Source organism: Astatotilapia calliptera, chromosome 9 (assembly GCF_964374335.1).
Source record: "Astatotilapia calliptera chromosome 9, fAstCal68.1, whole genome shotgun sequence".
NCBI classification, from domain to species: Eukaryota; Metazoa; Chordata; class Actinopteri; order Cichliformes; family Cichlidae; genus Astatotilapia; species Astatotilapia calliptera.
In genome coordinates this window covers 21,241,045-21,262,776 of record NC_137430.1, presented here as the reverse complement: position 1 = coordinate 21,262,776, position 21,732 = coordinate 21,241,045, and the positions used below count along the sequence as shown (strand labels likewise).

At 40.8% G+C, this 21,732-nt stretch overlaps 1 protein-coding gene across 1 annotated transcript; it reads right to left on the bottom strand.

Annotated features, from left to right (window-relative positions):
• Positions 1-3,062: 3,062 nt before the first annotated feature.
• rnf32 (ring finger protein 32) lies at positions 3,063-10,118 on the bottom strand. Its single transcript, XM_026179786.2, has 7 exons — positions 10,045-10,118; positions 9,338-9,572; positions 9,108-9,250; positions 7,559-7,716; positions 7,334-7,442; positions 4,138-4,305; positions 3,063-3,331 (listed from the first exon to the last, which is right to left on the bottom strand). The coding sequence occupies exons 1-7, from the start codon at positions 10,057-10,059 to the stop codon at positions 3,101-3,103; spliced, it is 1,059 nt and encodes a 352-aa protein (XP_026035571.2). The 5' UTR covers positions 10,060-10,118; the 3' UTR covers positions 3,063-3,100.
• Between the last annotated feature and the right edge of the window lie 11,614 nt (positions 10,119-21,732).

The window sequence follows — 21,732 nt, the reverse complement described above, 5'->3', positions numbered from 1 at the left end:
GTATTTTCTTGTACATATACCTATATATATATTTTTTTTATAAACAGCTTCATCTAATGCAAATCTGTAGGTCTTCACACAGAATGCATGAGTAAGAAAACATCCAGCTTTGTTGCTGTGAGAAAGACTAGGTGACTCAGGCCCCTTTTACATGTTGTATTGCTGCATAATCTTCTGAACTGTGATGTTCTTTGTCTCCAGAACCACCTTAAATGCCTTATACGAAAAAGCAGGCTTAATGTTAAGGTTCTGTGGAGTTTTTGTCCGTGCACACGTGCGTGTGTGCGTGGGCATTGTGAGCGTATAGACAGTTCCACTGTGATCTCCTGTATGCCAGAGTTTCTAGTCTGAAGCCATTTCTTTTTGCCATGAATGTTTATGTCACATCAGCTCCATTGAGACTAGATTAGAGTGATCTCATGATGTGTGTGTGCGTGTGTGTGTGCGTGCGTGCGTGCGTGCGCTTTGTATTTTCATGGTCGTTTAAGTGATAGAGTGATGAAAAGAAGGAGGAAAAAAAGCTGAATTTGTATATGCAATCGAAATGGGAAGGAGAATTTTTTTGCACCAAAAACTGACTGCAATTTGATGTTGTTACAAAGACTGGAATTAAGGAAAAAACTCACTGACACCAACTTCTCCAATCAGACCTGAGAATGTTTTGTAAATGGTGATTATGTCGGCTTTTCATCCCAAATCCAAAGTACAGCCATGTGTCTGATTTGTGATCAAGGCCATATCAAGAGAGCAAGTTGTGTAGTGGCAGAAACTTGAGGTACATGTCCTGGTATGTTTCTTGTCATTTTATTTGTTTCCAGTAAAAGCACGCTGATGTCTGCATACTGTGAAAAATACCATTGTGGCACAAATTAATGTGGTAGGTCAAAGGGTGACACTGATGGATTAGAGATTAAAATTAATAATTCTTCATCTGGGTGAAAAGGTTAAACCCGTGCGTCCATCCACTCAGCTACACACTGCAGGAAAGTGTCACACCCCTAATAAAGCATCACAATCAAACTCTGCATACTGCATTTACAATAAATCTGTTTAATGGGGTTTTTGTAAGGGGGGGGGGTCAAAAAACTTGAAAATTGCTCTGAAATGTCAGTGAGCAGGCTTTCATTTCTTTCCATCTGACACTCGACCCCTGCATGTAATTTTGGTACATGTTTTTTGTGAATGTATTTTTTTTTAAACAATTCTTCAGTCTGCTAAATGTAATGTTTTGTTCTTTTCGATGTTTGTGTGTTTGCAAATAAAAGAAAATGCTTCAACTTATTTTCATTTGTCACTGTGGCAATCAGGTCATCAGCGGTCGTTGGCTAATTGTGACTTCAATGTTTACCTATTACTTGTCCAGTAATCAGTTTCTTTCCTTCCCATAATAAAAGGTGAAAATGTGGATGTGTTGGATCAGAAGAATGACACCATTGTAATATTTGTGTTGTGGGTATGATGGCAGGATGTTATTAGCTTTGCTCAGGGTAAGACTGGGAAGCCATCCTAGCTCCGTCCTCAGATATAAAGAAAAATGGCACCTATAAAGCTCACCAACATAATATCTCACTTGTTTAATCCATAAATAAGCAATGAAAAGATAGCTTGTGGTTTAATGGGGAGCTATGCGCTATAATTATGTCTTGTCAAACAACAGCTGCTGGTTGCCTGTTAACTCTCACGGTGGCACAACTACACAAGGGCTAGCTGCTGTTTGGTAAATAACGTCTCTCGTGTTTCTTTTTAATGCACAAAGTAAACGTGAGCGATGCAGAGTTTTATGTACGCTTTAGTTGTGGTTTTAGTCTGCTTCACTTCTTCACCCTGCATGATTATGCCGAGATCACGGCCTGTCGGTTCCAGCTTCATATTTAATGTTTAACTGTGATAGATGATTAGGTTATCCCTACCTGAAACCCTCAGGATCAGCTGGTTTTATTTATTTATTGTACATAAACCGTAGCATTTTAATGAAGCTTTGCGACATTTTTCTTGCATACTATAATAGGGTGGGTCTAATATGGACACTTTTCAATTTGCCTTATGTATTCCGTCATTTTTTTTTTATTTTTTATTTTTTATCCCTCATAACATCTTAATTATAGGTGAAAACCTCATGAGATTTCCGGGGCTCAAAATCATCTCAATGCTCTGTTAAAACTGCAGCCAAAGCAATTTTACACCCACTCAAAGTGTCACAATATGAAGTCAAAGTCAGTGTAATATGTACACTTGCTGGTCACTTCATTTGGTACAGGTGCTTAGTAATACAAATATCAGCCAATCAAACTGCAGAAATGTATTGCTTTAAGGCTTGTAGACTTAGTTAAGGTGGTCTTAGTTCAAACTAAGGATGAGAATGTGGAAAGAAGGTGATCTAAGTGACTGACTGGTTGTTGGTTGTTAATGGGCTGGCCTGAGTATTTTAGAAAACGCTGATTGCTTTGACTTTCCCCATACAACCATCTCTAGGGTTTACAGAGAACGGTCTTAAAAAGAAATCATCCTGTAAGCAGCAGGTCTTTGGATGAAAATGCTTTGATGTCAGAGGTCAGATGAGAATGGCCAGACTACTTCGAGCTGATAAGAAATAAGCACTCATTACAAATAAGGTATGCAAAAGAGCATCTCTGTATGCGCAACATTTTGAACCTCGAAGCAGATATTTACAGCAGCAGAAGACCATACTGGATGCCACTCCTGTCAGCTAAGAACTGAGGCTACAATTCACAAGGGTTCACCAAACTTAGGCCGTAATTAGGAGATAATAGACTCAGGATCCCTGCTGTCTTGCATCAACAGTACAGGCTGCTAGTTGTGTAGTGGTTCAGGAGATATTTTCTTGCTACACTTTGAGCCCCTTGTTACCGACTGAGCTTTGATAAAATACCACAGCCTACCTGAGTATTGTTGCTGACCATGTCCATCCATTTGTGACCACAGTGTGGCCATCTACTGATGGGAGCTTCCAGCAGGATAACACACCATGTCACAAAGCTCAAAACATCTCAAACTGGTTTCTTGAACATGATAAAAAAAATTCACTGTAGTCCTTCAGAGTTACCCACATGGGGTCATCCAGATTGCCTTCTCCACCCTATTAGATGGGTTTTTTGTGGTATGCAGATCTGCACAGTGGACACAAAGGTCTACTATCTGCAGAGAAGGCCTCAAAGGCCTCAAGACAGAGCTGGTGGAAAAGGTGGGAACAGGACAGGAGCACGGTTGGTCTCCGCTGTTGATGGTTGGATCTCGCCGATACTGTCGGGAGGCTGAGGTTGCTTAGTGCAGTCAGGCAAATGGGGCAGTCCCACACACCTCTCTGGATAACCTGTAAGAGTTTGAAGTAAATCACATGAATTCTCTTGAACTTGCCTTAATATGTACCTGCACAATAAGAGGACACTGAGGTTCTGTTGGCAGAACCTGACAGGTTTGATCGGACACGAAGCAATAACGCGTTTATCAGCGATCCTTATACAAAACAAAGCATCACATGCATGGATTCACCAATGATTAACCAAAGGCAAGCTTCCTGTATTTAAGGGCCAGCATGCGCCCGCTGTTTAATGTTTCATAACGAGCTGCACGCCAGTTTATAGAGTTTGTACCCGTGAAAAAGGTGCAAGGCATGTGTTGAAAGCGCATTCAGCGTTTGATGCTTCATGTCAAGGCTGATCCACTCCTGCCTTGTGCTCAACCTTTTCACACCAGATAAAGAAAAAAAACAGACATCTTCTTTGCACACACCCCACTCCCTCTATGGAAAAATGGCACTGACTGCAATGAAAGCCAACAATGGGGCCTTAAGGAACAGCAAATCTTAATGTCTTTTCAGTTCCTCCGCAGTAGGCCAGGTGATGAAAAGCCTGCCGTGCATCATCAGACTTGCTCGTGTTTTTTGATAAACACAGAGGATTATTAGCCTACTCACTCACATTCATTTGGTAAAAATGAATGATCACCTCTGAGAGATATGTACTTTCTGTATTGCAGCTGTGATGCTGTGGTCCCCTTGCAAGCATTGACTTGTCAAGGGAAAGGCAAGGCTGGAAGAAGAATCAGACCCGGATTAGATATTTTTATGGAGCCTTGTTTAATGATACAAGCGGCTTCTAGTGTATCTCGCCCCCTGACCTGGCTCTTTATTCGGTCCCAATCGTTCTCCTGAGGTTCGGAGACGCTCTTTCTCTCCAGCTGCTGGAACACTCGTCTGCTTGATGACAGCGAGCGGTCGATATCACTCAGAAAAGCCTCCGTGTCGGTGTGACAGTATCGGACAAAGCTGTCATTCAACTCCTGCAACTAATTAGAAAAACCATTTTAGCGGCACAAAGGATGCGAACGTTTTCATTCAGCCGCACAATAGAGTCGTGTTTTCGGCGAAGGCTAATTGTGTTTGTGTGTGTATGTGTGCATGTATTGTAATGGCTGAGGCACGCTGACAGGGTGCAGTTGTTAAACAGCCAGATCGATACAGTCACATCTCCCACTAGCATGGAGAATTAATGGAAACCAGTAAAAAAAAGGAAGAGGGTGCTGGGAAACATGGAAACACACATATCACTTACACTTTTTTCTGCTTCATACACCAGACGCACACGCAAACTGCTACACACCGTCTGGGCAGACACTCAGTCAAACCAATTGAATAGTAATTGTTCAATCTAAACGACTGAATACGAACTCCTCTTTTCTAAAGCAACTTCTGATTTCTTGATATTTGTTCCAAAGCCATATTTCTGGATCAGCTTAACCAGCATGACTTTATCTTTCTCAGCTAGATGGAATATATCACATGTCATGGTCGGTTTTCTGTCTATTCAGGTGAAATTGAGCTTTCCTTTTCGATACATAGACAACACAGACTGAGTCCAGTGTGATTTAACTACTTTAAATTTAACTACTTAAAAATTCAGTATCACTTCACAAGAATACTACTGTGAAGAAGCAGCATTTAAACCAAGTAAAACATAGCCTACCCGCATGCCCCACAAATTCTTCTATTTTGGATATTATTTGGTGTGTGGGCAACATTTTCCAAAGAGGGATGTGGACTTTAAATACAGCGTTTTCACTCCTCTCTCTGAAGCATTTAGTCAGCTATTCAATTGTCAGTTTGACCATTTTAAAGTCTTTTTTAAATTATTATTTTGATGTCTATCTACACAGAATTCATCTGTCTTCTCCCATTTACAGCAGCTGTTGCTAGGCAACAATTAAAACATACTCAATGAAAATATGAAGAGGCTGTACATTCATTTAAAGCCTTCTGATTTGAATATTTTAACTAGTTCAACAACTATCGTGTCTTCGTGCAGGCTACAAGCGATTTGATGTTCTGCAGAAATTTTTATCAGACCTTCCTCAAGCTCGGGGTGATGTGTTTAAAATCTCGTCTTGTTTGATCAATAGTCTTAAACCTCCAGCGATTCACTTAATCACATAAGACAGTCACACTATTGGTCTGTGCACCTCGCAAAAGTAAGAATAATTTGTAAGTGCGTTAACAGCAGAGGAGCGTTTGGCCCAGCACCTGCTTTCATACATGCACAAATACAAACCTTATCCCTTAGCCTGCCACAGTGACATCAGAATTGCTTTACAGCTAGGCTTTTATCACTAATTAAACAACTGTTAAGCATTCGGATGGAGGGTTTTATGTGGCTGGCGGACTTTTTTTCGACAGTCAATGCAAACAGCTCAGCCTCTGATGAACTTTGCCTTGCTCCACAGTCGATGCAGACAAGAGAGTGGGGAGGGGGGCACGCTACGTTATCTCACAGCAATCCACGTAGTTGTCGGAACTGTCTCGAGGTAATGTGTTGACTCAGGGTCGGACCTCCGAAACAGGACGAAAATTGAAAGCTGGACATCTGGATAAGCTGATAAGAGTTCTGAAACTGGCCTGTTGTTGTCAGTGTTTTTTTCTGAGGAACACCTTCGGGAACACCTGTAGCTTCATGATACAAAGATGCTTTATTGCCGTGTGTTATCATAAGGAAAAACCGAAAGAATAGGTTTCTCCCACTCATACAGGTCCCGGCTCAGCGCTAACACGCCTGTTTGCATTACAGTCAGCTAAGCAAATAAGTCTCCCTCTTGAAAATCAAGTCAATCAGACCTGTCAGCGCTGCGGTGCGCGGCTCTTGAAGATCATCCTCGGTGTGACAAAAGATATGAGACAATCTCATGACCACCCACAACCACTGAATCACACAACTTGAATGTAGAGTAGCTGATACAGCTGACTCCATCCTGAGAATGTGCACATGGATGTGGTCTAATGTGTTAGAACAGAGTTAATTGCCTCAGTAAAGGCTGTGTCTTTGTTTATGTGACAGCTGTAGGGACGCTTTATAGGCGAGAAGATGGAGACGGACAGGGGGATGGGTGGGACACTGTGACCCTTACGACACATTGTAAGTGTGGCCCTCACGCATTTGTCACTTGTGCTTAATCAGCCTCTTGGAAGGAAAGGAGCACTTTGCATGATTGCAACACTCCATAGAGACATAAAAACATACGTGCATTGGAGCTTTATCTATTACAAACAATGGCCGCTGGATGAATTTTCACGAGGGGTTACTCTGCAAACAGATGTTTGGTAAAGAAAAATGGTGACCCGTTTAGCCTTTGGTCATTCAAGGCCTTAGCTGGGGGAGGTTCACTAGGTGGCAATGTTCCCTTTTCCTGAGAGCCGTCATGAAAGCGACACAGCTTCAGAGTCAAACGACCCCATTCCCTGACAGATTACGAGATCAGTGGTCAGGGGTTTGTAAAAATGACCTCTTATCGAGTCCGCCTTAGCTTTCAACATATCACAAACTGCATCAAGCATCCAAAGACATTTTCACCTCCCTCTCCTCTTCCCCTTCTTCCATATTACCCAGTGACAGGACTGAACACACACATACACACACCAGACATAAAGAAAAAGCAACCCAAGCATACACACGAGACCTGGTGCAGTTGTGTTGACCCAGGAATGTCCAGACTGTTTGACTAAAACACAAAACTCTCTTCACATTCGTGGACAAACAGTGTATGATTCACAAAAGATCAAAGGAGCTCAAGAGGGTGAGAGCAGGTGAAGAAGTGTGCGTGTGTGTGTGTGCTAGCACTGGGGTCAGCGAGTCCCTGAAACCCACGTCTGAACCCTCAATATGTGATAGTCATCACGGCCATTATTTGACCAGCTACACAGTCAAAGAATGTCCGAGTTAAATGTGGAAAGAAATAAATAAAAAATGGAGGCTTGACGCCCTGCGATGTGATCTTATGTTTGTTTGCTGGGATCATTGTGATGTCATCCCTGCCGTGTTTATCTCACCCTTGATTCGAAAAACTGACATCTCAGCCTTTTGTCTTTTGGGCAGATGGTTTTCTTGATAGTTCTGTACCATTTACGAGCCATGTAACCTCGCCAGTAAGCTTGTATCCTGAACATACACATCACATGACAAGACACCCATGTAACAACACATCCAAATTCCAGCGAGTGTTGCCGATATATATATATTTCTCTAAAGATATATTACTAGCTTATCGCCCCTACCTGGTGGCACACCGATGTTGGAAAAGGCGAGCTGCATCGCTGATGACACGTGTTTCATATGGCTCCCTTCTGCACAGCGGGCAGCGCTTCCGCCCAGAAAACCTCTCAAAGGCCTGCAGACACGCTCGGTGGAAAACGTGAGAGCAGGATAGCAAAACCTGAAAAGAACAGTAAGGAAAACATGCAAAGAAAAAGAAAAAAAGATCAAAAATCTTGACCTAAAATGTTCAGCTCAGATTCCCCGGTTGGACTGAATATATGGTGCTGACTTGTCTCCAGCCTGAAGGATGCTGAATGCACATTGGTTTTAAGGAAAGCTTGATTGCATTATGAACACATACAGTGTGTGGCTGTGAGGTTTAAGCCATGCTAAATCTGTGTGTATTCAAGCACATATGTGATCACCTGTATCTGCCTTTCACTGTTATTTACCAAGAGGATAGAAGGAGTCAGCATGACCCCCAGTGGGCCAACTGGGACCTGGACTATAGCCTTCTTCTACCTGTAAGAGGGACTCCTTTATTGCCTGAAAGTAGAGCACTGAAGCTATGGGGCTGGGCACACAAACCAGTTTACTCAGGTCTCTAGAGGGCAAGGGGGGAGGCGTATTGATTTCCCATTGTTTTTGGCCTGACCAACACACTCCATCACCAGTGAAAGGGCCCCCTGCAGTGTACAATTTCCAGGAGCTCGACAAGCCATTAGACCAGAGAGAGAGAGATTTCACATCTCTCTCTCTCTACGCTCTAAAGCTTCAGGCTGCACTTTGCCATCAGACACACAATATAGAAGTGAAATAAAACATTTGGGAAGCAGAAGAGCTCTTGCTATTTTATTCCTGCAGTGTTGCAAACAATTCGCGGTAAGTATCAAAACATTATCAGCTGCAGAGAGGAGCAAATGCTTCAATCCACACGAACGATTCACAACAACTGCTGTCGTAAGCATTTTCAAGTGTCACATTAACGCTGGAATGCAGCACAATTGCAATCGTTACAATATGAAGGCTTTCAAGAAAATGCCAGATCAACAAAGATTCCCTCTTGTCACTTTCCCTTGTTAGCAGGCTCTAATTAACTTTTTTTTTCCTCCCCCTGAGTCAAACTAATATTTACACGCGCATCTATGGCAACTGTTCTTTGTGAAGGCGTCTATTCTGGTCCCGCATTCTTGAGGAGATTGGCATCTTAAAAGGGGATCGGAAAGGTGTAAAAGACCGAATGACCCTCACAGTAACACACTGATTGCTACATCATCACGTCACAGTTGAGTTCCAAGGCAGTATGGGTAAATTTGTACAGTTGTCTACACAGATTAGAACATACAGGAACTGCAGGGGAGAAGGAGGGGGCGAGGGGGATGCTTTGTGTTTCCATGTGTGTGTGTGTGTGGTTGTGCGTGTGTTTGTCTGTGTGTGTGTGTAGGGAAACACAGGCTTCCCTGAGGCCAGACACAGAATACAGTAAAAAAAAAAAAAAAGTAAGAAGAAAAGGGGGGAAAAAGAGCTCCCACACAGGGAATTAAGAGGAGCCACTGTGTTGGGGAGTACCTGAGGCTGGAGTTGAAACTCCTCCCTGCATATTGCACAGGACTGAGCTGATTCCTCCTGCTGAACGGACCTTTCTTTGACCCGGGTCCACTCATCCTCTGTCAGTCTTTCTCTAGGGGAGGCCACCAAACCTAACTTTTGAGCTATAAAAAAATAAAATAAAAATTACTTGAAGTAATAGTTATAATTCATATCCTAGTCTTCCTAAAATCCCCAACTGTTTGTTCTACCTAAAGTTAACGGCGGTGGAGCAGGGTCAAGCACGTATTCTCTCTCTTCTTGCTCATGTCGCCTTTGCAGATCCCTTTCTTCCACTCCTTCTCTCACCTGGGGATGTTTGCCTCTACTGTGTCTCCGCAAAGGGTCAGAAAGTGAGAAATCTGGATGCAGCAGGCTTCGCATTATGTGGTCTTGGAAAGCAGCTGAGGTGATTACCAATTTGCTGCTTGCATTGGATTTTAAGTTCTGTAAAATATGTGAACTGCTGCAGTTACATTCAGTAAATGCATAGCTGGGCAAAAGCAGCGAATGCAGAATTATTTATCTCAGTGAGGATGAGCACAAAGCTATAAACAAAAATGAATACACTGTGAGCTATACTGTCTACAATAACAGCAAAATGCATGAGGAAATGATTATTAGGTAATCCAGAAATTACATAGACATCATATATATATATATATATATATATATATTTATCTATTTATTTATTTATTTATTTATTTATTTATCCCGTATGGAGCTACAGAAAGCCACAGAAAGGAGAAATTTTGTCAACCACTGTGCCCAGTTTCAAGTCTTCAGCTAATGAAGTCTGTCAAAGTCTAAGGACCAAAGAAGTAGAAGAAAACTACATTTTCAGATTAGCAAACTACAATGTTTTGTTTAAATAATATCACAAATCTGGGTGAAAAGGAGCTGAAATTAAAACCCAAACCTTCCGCAATGCCATCCTATCAGCAGTGTTTCGGTGGTTACCGGGTTACCAGTCCCCGCCCTCCGCATCGCCAGAGCAACCAAAGACTCAGCCCCATCAGTGCCTCTGATTGGCTGTCGATAGTTTCTAAACTAAAACGGCACGGATTCAACTTTGTGTGGTTAATTAATAACTGCACAATACAGGAATATGTTCAATATCGCAAGTACCTCTAACGCTATTCGTGTTTTAGGATTTGTGATGAATATTTTATCACATAAATAGCAGTGGAATCTGAGCAGCTTACATTTACGGTATTACTGTAAGTACTGTATTATTTGCAGTCCAGACTTCTGTGATTTTTTTTCCTCCGGTGATTTAATCTAAGCTTATTGAATTTACATGTTCTCACTTGAGCCACTGAGAAAACTAATGAGCAAGTTATATAATCTACTGAGCAACCAGAAACCAGAATCGAATCCAACAATTCACTCCACCTTCGCTTTAACCTTCCTACCTTATTTCCTTAAAGAATAAAGTACGACAGCTATAGTAAGTGATCATTTTTACCCTTTTGGTTTTTAGTTGATATCTTCTCAAGTCCCTCTGGGGCTGTGGAAGTGCTGGAAACTGCAGATTCAAATACAGCTGGCTCTAAAACCAATCCTCATAATCCCCCACCGCCTATGAAATGAACACATTTACATCCAAGTACAACAACTGCGCAACAACAACTGTAAATGGGTAATTTTTTTATATTGCAGTGAATATCATGTACTATATCTATATCAGTTATTACTGACTTCTCATCTGTGATTGTGATGTTGGTGTCTTTTGAACATTTTTATTGCCATTATCAGAAAACAAATATAGATTGATTAAAAAATATATTTATATCATTTATTATTTGTATTATTATATATTTTTTTATTTATATACAACCAATTCACAGCAATAGGCAAAAGAACCACCTAGCGAGAGTGGGGAGGAAAAACTTCCTTTTAAAAGGAAGAGACCTCTATGGAGGGGTAGCCATCAGCTGTGACTGCTTGGGGGTCTAGCAAAAAAAAAAAAAGCATAGAAAGACCATAAACAGGGCAAGACACAAACTATGATAGATTACATACAATAGTGACATTTCAACAACACTGCATTAGCATGTGCAAACAACGTGTAAGAATTAGTTTTAATGAGGAAAACCTGTATTATTGTGGCCTTAGCGTACATGTGAAGGTGTCTGTATGTTTAGGATGAACACAATTTTTCAAGATTTTATGCCGGATATTTTTTTAATCAAAACAAAAGCTTTTGATACTTCCTCCACCACTGCTCACAAAGTCTTCTAAGTCATTGTCCTTCCATCACCACACAAAGACAAGTCTCTCTCTTTGAAGACTGTGCATCTCAGTCTCACTAATGATTATTTTATTGTCAGAGAGTTGTCATTAGTTGGAACCTGACCAAAGGAGGTTAGCCTAGGTGAGTGTGTCTAGGTGACTCACCGAGCTGTCGTCAGAGTAGGCACTGAACAAAGCTAAGCTGCTCATACCTGTCCTGTGAGCTCACGGATCCCTCCCAGGTCACCCTTACACTGAAACCATACACACAAACACGCACAGTACAAACCGTCTGTCTTTTTGTGAAACTGATGAAAAGTTTGCTTTATTTCTCACATACAAGGAGGAGGGGAGGGGGGGGGGGGGCGGTACGACTTTTAAAATGCTTTGCAGCACTGATTGACTTTGATGTGCTCAGTCAGAATCGTTGAAAACAGATGGCCGAGGAGAGGGCTAACGGTGAGGCCTGTCAATCCAGGGAGTCCTCTAAGAAAACAAAGTGAAGACACTGGCTCTGGGAGAGGAGGAAACCCCTGAGCTTCTCAAGAGGCTGCCACATTCTTGAGATTAGGACAAGAAAAACGTAGACTACTGCTGCTAATGCCCCAGACAAAGGCACGGAACAATTTATTAGTTAAGAATTCAAGCTCAGAGCTCAATCAAAGGGCCATCGTCCACAGTGCCAGACTTGGAGATTTGGTTTGTTGTTTTAAGTAAATAATCACGCTTAAAAGATACAGCATAGATGGGGCTCAAGTCCCCCATAAAGCCCGCATTCTTCCAACTGTCATCAGAATGGACTTTAGAGCATGCTTTTATTTTCAACGCGGCATTGTTTGTCTTTTTCTCTATGAATACCATTTTAAAGAGCTTTTTATTTAACTTTCTTCCCCCTAGACCTCTTTACCTGATCTGTGGTATTTTTAAATAGACAGCTCGCCTTGACGTGCAGTGAGCTGATGACTTCAGGGGTTAGTTTGAAAAAAGGGAAAACCAGTGTCAAGGACTAGTTTGCAAATTTACACCAATAGCTGGTTGAAAACACTACTAAATCTGTCAGCTCTGCAGTGCTTGTGCATATGTCTTGGCGTTAAGTGAAGCAGCAAGACAATCGTGAGCTTGATGCTAGTTAATATTTGGGTAAATAAGAATCCATACGTGTGAGTAAATGCACAGCATTTTCAAAATATCAGGTTGATTCGTACTCATAAAACTGGTCTGTGTCCAAACATCATGCACTGTGATATACTGCATTGTTGTCAAATGAGTAATTGCTGTGAGATATAGATGAGAGAGGGCAGCCCATAATGGTTAATTAACAATTATGTCAGCCAGTGAGATGACCAGGAGACCAATCACTTTGATAGGAGACAGTGTAGGGGGACAGAAATCAAATTACTTTATGACTTGACCCATAATGCTTCCCTAACATGACTTTAATCACTCCATGGTGCGTAGGAGTCCCCCATGGCTCTTTTGGAGTGAACCAGCCTGGAGTGGAGGACAGCGAGGCTTTACCGGTTGCTGTTATCTCCTGTGACATTGCTGAGTAAGTAAGCCATAAAAGAACACAGCCATCATTACGGCAGTTTGGTTGCTTTTCAGAGAGATGGAGCTACTAATGATTAGACATGTTCTTTGTAAATGAAATACAAATCACCCCGGGCTTTGGGTTTTACTTCATTTACTAAGTGCTACATTACCTCATACTTTGGACCTAACAATGGATTTCCAATAAATCTCCTGGTAGTTGAAATGATGAAGGGGCTCACATATCATGAAACTTGCCAGTGCTTATTAGCACTTGAGAAGTTATTGATCGGGGATTTTGATTAATATTTGCTGGAGGGTATGGTGGCATTCAACCCCCCCACCCCCAACCCTGGCAGCTGGCAGGGACTTCTCTCAGTAACCTCCAGTTTGTGCTGACTGCCAGCCTGAGCTCTGGCAAGATGACAGCCACTGCAGAGCTCTAATGCCAGGAATAATAGGAGCTCACCCTCTATTTCCCGATTCTTCTCCATTATTTAGACATAAACATATTGAAAGCAGGAGGGGGGTGGCTGTAAAGGGTTTGCTTATTGGAAAAAGTTTACTGTATGGGTCAGGACCACGGAGTATAGGAAAAGCATTAAATAACTGTAATAATAATATTGGAAGCGTTATATTTAAAAATACCCTCTTAAAAAACAACCAAACAGACAGTGAGAGACCAATAAAAACATTATATTTAGATAGCAACCTCTGATTTTATGGACTCAGAGGTAAATTGAAAGCTGATTTTTTTTACAATTTAATCCAACAAAAGGTAAATTGAAAGTGTTTTTGTGTTGCATACACTCAGTTACAGGTGATCAGACGAGCATCTCTGATTAAATGACAGGTCAGATGGGCTAAAGCAGCTGAAGACCATATCTGACGGCCCTCTGTTCAACTAAGAACAGGAAACTGAGACAACAATTCACTCACCAAAATAGGGACAACAGAACATAGGAAACATGGTGCCTGGTTTGATTTGATTTCAGCTTTGGTAGGGTCCAAATTCATCAATCCATCCTGCCTTGTATCCACAGTTCAGGCTGTTGCTGGTGGTGTAACAGTGGGGGATATTTTTTGGCACACTTTGGGGCCCTTAGTACCAACTGAGCATCTTATATCATCATAGCATCATATAATCTTATATCATATAATCTTATAATCATCATAGCCTACCTGAGTAGGCTCCTTTGACCTGCAAAAATTAAATAAATAAATAAAGAGAAAAGGAAAAAAAAAAAGGCAACGTTTAATTTAAAGTGCACACATCCCCACAATATGTAATATTATTTAATAGGCCACAAGTATGAGAACATTATGAGGAAAAAACATCAGGCAAAACTAAAGGAATCAGTCACAAAACAACAGATTTTAGTTTAGGCCCAAGAGATAATTTCTCTGTAATGTACTGCAGCCAGAACCAGTAATTTCTCGTAGAATTGCGCGGCCATCTTTCTCCATAATGGACAATAATTGACCCTAATCCATCTCTATGGCTAGAAATAGTCCACCGTAATGGCCATAAATTGTTCCCTGCAAAGGCACTTAAAAATCCCATCACCCCTGCTGTGTGAGAGAGGCATTGCAACTTCTGTACATTCCCTTTTTGTCCTTACATTTTGACTCCATGCTGATTACGTACAATGAACATCCAGTGGCGTCAAATCATACCTTTTAAGCACAGAGCACACTCAAATGACCTTTGCAGAGTTTTAGTGGCACAATGTAATCCAGGATTTCTGCTAAGAAAAGCATTATTGATTGAAAGCATGACATACAATGGTTCCTGATCCCTATCCATCTGTAGAAGATACATCAATTTTACATAAACTATAAACTGCTTGGACTCTTAGAACTTCTAGTATTTTTTTCATGGCTCTGGAAATTTTAAAACATATTCATCGACCTTCTAAAAGAGGAGCTACTGTAAACCTAATTAACTTGTTTCATTTTTTGAAAGGGCACCTGCATTAAACAAGCCGAGCTACTGGAGACTTTCTTCCAAACTCCACCATAAATCATCAGCAGCAGCTATTTCATCTGATTGAGCTGCTGCAATGAGCCTGAAGTTTGCCTGTGCTGCGGGGAATGCATTTGCGGCAAGTCTCATAAATGCCAAGTTCTTTGGGCACTAAGAATAAATATCGCAACCACTCTCTAAATTTACCACATAATTGGGGACTTTCCCCGTCTGCACAAGATCTCGTTGTATCCTCCTCCCACCTTGCATGTACCACTACAAATGAATCCATCTTTAAGGTGATGAGGTGTAGAAATATAAGAGGATGAGCCACATATAAAACCTGCCAATGCATATCATTAAAAACTCCTTTAAAATATTGACAATAACAAGTAAAATAAACTATTGATCAAGATGCATGATGAATGTAATATTTCAGGAATCCTCTTGCATCCCAAACTAGAGTTTGTATTCTAGTACAATTAGACGCTGCAGTCACAATTGAAAGTTGAAAGACATCAGTATGCAGTAGAAAATGTGGTGGTGAAGTAGAGCTCTTGCTGGAGGCCTTCTCCTGTGCCTTTGTGGGGTTTCTCTGGGTATCCAATCTAGAATCACATGCATGTCCTTGCATGTGATTCTAGATTGGCCATATATGTTAAATGTGCATTATATTTTGCCCTTGCCCTTGTTTTTCTATGCTTCCCTGACTTAGTTCTGCTGGACGTCTCATTGTGAGTTAAAAGGGAGTTCTTTCTTCCCGCTGTCACCAAGTGCTTGCTCATCGTCAGATTTGTACATTTTTTGTAAAAATTTAATGAAATTGCAATATAAGTAAATTCAAATTCAGTACAGTGTACAATAATTTTAAGTAGTCTGTACTATCGTCGTAATTTTGTTGAAAAACAATTAATTTTCCCCCATCTTGCAACAGAAGTATGCTGAACGTTTCAAGCTGCGGGCCAAGTTATAAAGTGGATTAATCTTTTTCACATCTTTTTTAATTCTTCTCATTTCCCCGACTTTACAGAAGGCATATAGTAGGGATTTAGAGCAGTTTATTGCTAAGGTTTGTGGTTATACAAGTTGTCTTTTGTGATGTTTCCAACTTTATAAGGTCACATAGGCCTGCAAATTTTTATGGTATTTATTTTTTCTTGTAAGCTACAAAGAGAGGACTATCTTTATTGCATTTATATTGATATAATAAAAGGACAATTGAATATAGCCACACCACGAAAAGAATATAGCATACATGTGATATAAGATAGGGAAATATAGTCTGTGGACAGTGACAACAGTTTTTAAGTGGCAGACACGTTGATTTGGTTGTTTTTAAATATCTGCACAGCTCTTGTGTCAATAAACAAGCTATATCATAGATTGCGTGGTCTAGCCATGTGTATTATAGTCACAAATGCAATTTTTATTTATTTATTTTTATGAGAAAGAAGATGTCTGGCTCTGGTACATGCAGTAGTGCTGTGTATGCAACTTCCTGACGCGACAGTGCACAGAAGGCTCCACTCAGCAATCAACATTGGAGTATAAAAGCTTTGAAGACTAGCTGGCCAGCCCCACCAGCCAGCTCTGGCACTGTTATAAGTGCTTCCTTATTTGAGGGCGGCTATAGCTCAGGAGAAACAGTGGGTTATTTGCTATAATCATAGCTCCTCTAGTCCATGTGTCAAAGTATCCTTGTGCAGGAAATAGTTGCCCCTTGGGCACTGGGGCAACTGTGCCCTGAATTGCCCCAGTGCAGTGACAATGATACATAAAAGCGCTGGGTGAACAAGAATTGTAGTAGAAAGGGTATTACCTCTGTAAAGCACTATGTGACTGGCTCTCATCTTAAAAAGCACTACATGAATACATTTTAATTATTACTTACTTAATAACTAACAGTCTTTTCTTTTTTAACCATTTGACTTTTTTCAGCTTTGAGGATTTGTTGCAAACTTTTTGTTTTAGGTTTTTGATGGACACATCAGTCTACTTTTCTCTTTAATTGAAACCTTTAAAAAATACAGTTTTATTTGTAAACACTTTTTAAATTGTTACTCCCCATCCCCTAGGACCTTTTGATGAGTCTAACAATTTGGGGGCTTGTCTGGAATTCGGACTTGGGACCAGGTACCTGGGATCCAACATTACATTGACACAAACCATATAAAAATTTTCACACAAAGCAGTGTGGCTTTGATTGATTTATAGATTTGCAAATAATGAGTTAGCACACTTAAATTGTATGGAAACACCTCTAGTAGCAAACAAAAGAGGCATTAATTGGCATGAGACGTAATGCTATCGTAATGACAGCCACATATATTTATTTTATTGCATTTCCATACAAATAAATACACTTATACACATATCAGTCATACAGAGATCAGCAATGCAAAGCAGGTATACGGATGCATGCTGATTATAGATGTGAGCTGATCAAACCCCCAAAAAGCAGATTGTATGTGTTAGGTACAACTTCACCTACTTCTAAAGTAGCGTAATGGGACCAATACTGACGTGCACTGGTCTGGCAATAAAGTAAAAAAAATCCTCACCTGCATGAATGTTCAAAACCAAAGCCAGGAAATCACAGAAACTGCTAAATATAAACATTACAGAGCATGTTTACCTTAGCGTTGTGTTACTAACAGAAAATTAATGGTTACAAAAGTGTCCTGTTGGGTTAGAGGATTAGGCTGTTCACATGACATCACATCAACTATGTATACCTATGTACCTTTGTCTAACGTAATTCCCCATCTTTCTGTCCCTTCATTAAATGTTAACCCTCTACTCTCCACACATACACTCATATAAAAATAAAAAAAAGCAACCCCAAAACAGGTCACACGTGACAAAGCTCACACTGCCTTTCCACAACAATGTTCAGTGATTAGCTCCAGTCAAACAACACCAAACAATTTGATTTCAGTTACTGAAAATAACATCTCCTGAAAGCAACTCACTTACCATAACTCATGTACTTCAAAGCATGTAGAAAGACTGCCAAACATGCATCATCTCTTGGTTTCTTGTTGTAATTTTCATGTGGGATGAAAGTAAAGTAGCAAAACTTATTTGCATCTGCTGTGGCAAAGGTAGGTGCAGCCACAGGTGTTTTTCCTTTCCATTAACTGTCTCATGAAGTGAGCCTCAGCCTTGATGGTTACTATTTGAAAGTAAGCCGCTGGTTACAACATAAACCCGATTCCTACAATAATAAATAGTCTGCACATTTATAATCATGATTTCCTTCCACTAATGAGAAGTTACAATGAGTGTGTCTTTTTGTTTTTTGCCTGCAGCGCACAATGAATTAGTAACTTGTAAATCTTTGATTGTCACCACTTAAATCCATTTCCCATTGCACACTGTGTGCACAGGAGCCTTTGATAGACACCTTGTAAACTGTTGCGTGATCAGAAAGTTAGAACTTGAGTAAAGTTAAGGATCCGAGTGATATAGAAAGGAAAACAAAATGCAGTGATATTCATCTACTCTATCTACCAAGATATGCATTCTCTCAGTGCCACATTTATTCCGCTGGAATGTAATTTATATACTGCTGTTAATTTACATAAGCTCCTGCAGGAGGGGCTCGTACTGAAATGTTCCCCTGACCCGTGCTCGTCATGTTAAGTGCGACGCCGGGTAACGTTTCTGCATGGCTTGCATCGATTCACTCACATGCGTGGGGACAGAACGGGAGGATCCAGTGGGAAGAGTGACAAGCTACTGGCTGTTTGCCTGCTCGGTCTTCACTGCCAAAGTAAACAGGTGAGCTTCTCATCTTTTCGCACCTCTGCCTGCTCCTGACAGGGAATCACATGGAAGAGAATCAAGAAGAAGCACACCAGACAATACGGACGATGCTTTGGCCTACTTACAAGTCGCAAAGGTGTTTTGATAGACTCCCCTGACTCAAGCTGGCTATTTAAAATAAGCCATTTTTGTATGGAATAAAAGAACGGCTAGATTTCAAAATGCTTTAGAAGTGCCAGAAGATTAAGGCTAGAAAGGCGTAGTGCGAACGTGTTTACATTCCTGTATGATGTCCCACTCCAAGTATCTCATTTGACACCACAAATCAATTTTAGGAGAGATGAAGTGGAGAAGGGCCCGTGAAATTCAAACATTCCTCTGATGTATATTGCAATTTGCTTAACCTTTTGATACGGTCAATAGGGCTACGTCGCTCACAGCTAGATGGCTTTTTGTTTATTTTCCCCTCAACATTTGTCACATACTTGTGCTGAAAAACAGGCTGCCGCAGCTGCCCCGCTGGGAACCCAAGATGTCATACAAGCGCCGCAATACCTGGCCATCACAGACTGACAACCTTTGAACTGTCAGCCTTGAAATGACTGAATCCGCTGAGGCTAAACAAGACGTGTCAGGCTAAACAAGCTGGCGTGTAAGCAGACAGTTCAGGTCATGCAACATGGGAACCACAGACTACATCTTTATCAAGAACCTGTGTGACCATGCAGAGATTTACTCACCTCCGTGCACACACCCTCCACTGTACACTCACATCTTACTCGTGCAGCAGAGACTTCAAAAGGAACGTGGAGATAAAACAAAATGAATTGCAGACACATCAAGCCTCCCATGCCCTTTAAAGCTTAATTATACCTGTTGGGGTGATGAGAGACACATCACAGAACCTAGTGATTAATAAACAAACGCCGCATCCCATAAAGTGCCTGACAAGTCCCTGCTTATCACCCCTCGCACTCACAGTCTGGGCTCAGGTGGAGTGCACATATCAAAGTATATCAAACGGTTAGCCCAGCCTTGGCCAAGAATCAACCCTTATACTCCCTGTTCTGCTCTCCTGGTCATCTTTCCCAGTTCACCTGTCTGTCTGACAGCTGACGAGAGCATCATCCAGACACGCGCTCCACAGCAGCGGTGTCAGTCCACGCTTTCATCTTTCATTGCTAGTCCCAGATCACTCGGCCGGAGGCTTTGTACCTGCCGACATTGTAAGTGTCACATTTGCTGGGGTTTTGTAAACAGACACACCTTTTGTGGAAGATGATGTGAATGAGATGAAGTTACTAACTGCTGGAACTCTGCGGCTGCTGCTGAAGGAAGGGGCTGAGGGCATATTAGATTGCACCGTTTTGAAAGGAAAGGGATACCCATCCACTGGGATCCAAAGTCGCTGTGAGCGCAGTGAGTGCACAGCCAAAAATCAGAAAACACCACCAATGAGACAATAAGAAGTGTGCAAAAATATTTATCAAGCTCATTTATCTTGAGTCACACAGCTTCTTTTCAGTACAGAACAACATAAATCACGGTTTGTGATATTTCTAAGATCTCCTCTGATCACATCTGTACAGGTGTGATCTAGAAACAACAAGTGCAGATTACAATAACAGTGGCAACACCGACGGAACGCGATGGTTTCGGTTTAACTTTTTAATGTAAACTTTAAATTGATATGAATGAACAGTAACCATGAACACAGACTGAATGAGGACATTGGACCCAACTGTTTGTTATGTTGTCAGACTTCTGGTATTTCTAAAGCCCCCCTCCAGTCACTGTGTTATTACACTCTTGGCGATGCATGCGTCTTTTAAGCTGCTTTAGCCAAACAAATGTGATTTAGCCTAATCATTTCACTCAGACAAGTTGGGATTGTTCGGCGGGTTTTTCCACTGACCATTTTGTTTTATCTGCCTCAAAGACTGTTGATATTCACCTTCTTAAGGCCGACTTGTTTTTAAGTTTCGGGTTTAAAGAAAAAAAAAAAAACTGCGCCCATGAAGAATCCTACAATGTCCTGACTTCACTTAAAAGCAACATTTTAAAGCTACAGTAACCTTTTTGTTTTGTATAAACAATGGATGAAATGATTTGAAGAGCGAGGCTTGAGAAATATGAAGTATTACCACACTCCGCAGGTCCCTAAAAGACTGAAAAGTATTTAATCATCTTTCAGCTCATTATTTTGAGTTTATAGTTGGCATAATTATGTCTTGGATTAGTATCAAAGCTCCCAATGACCCATTGTTTAGCCACAGTAGGCAGCTTTATTTATTTTAAAAATACAAAAAACCAGATAAACCCGTGTACACTACACATCCACCACCAAACAACAAAATACCTGTGCTCCTGTACCAATATGACATCTACATGTGCAAATTATGGAAAATACTGTACTTTGTGTTGCAGATTAATTGCCAATTGCATTAATATTGCTAGTGAGACAGAACACGATTCTGCAAAAAGTACTCTTTGGTAAATTGACTCAGTTTCTACAAGGGTTGCCTTTACGGTTTGGCTAATGCCAGTTTAACTGTCTAAAGTAAACTATTCCTGTTTAAAAATTACACGTGTAAGCTCTATACAAGCGTAGCTTAAATTGTTCTGAGATATAATGTGCATATCAAATGCTATTTGGTGTCACATGACAGCTACTGTCATAACTACTGTCTATTAGGAGAGCTGGTGTGTTGTATTGCTGTGGACTGGTGATAGACTTGGACCAAATGAGAGGGCTGACAGAGACGCTATAAAGTGTGGTATAGTATAAATGGTGATGTCTTACCATTGATTTAACTAATGATGAGTGCTCCGAGTGCAACAATAGTAATTTTGTCATAAAGCTGTCAGCAGTTAATCAATCTGTTAAGGGTTTTCCTCCTGCAATGTAAGATTTATTAAAAGTTCATGCAGGCGTGTTCAGGCATGCTCACAGTCTGGTTACACAAAGCAAGTCTAAATGTTTCACAAGTACTTTGATGTTCCTATTTGTCACGATCTCCATTATTATTTCATACAAGCTACTTACTGAATGGTTTAAAATTAAGGTGACATAATTAGGCTTATTTTCCACATGTGGACATAATGACA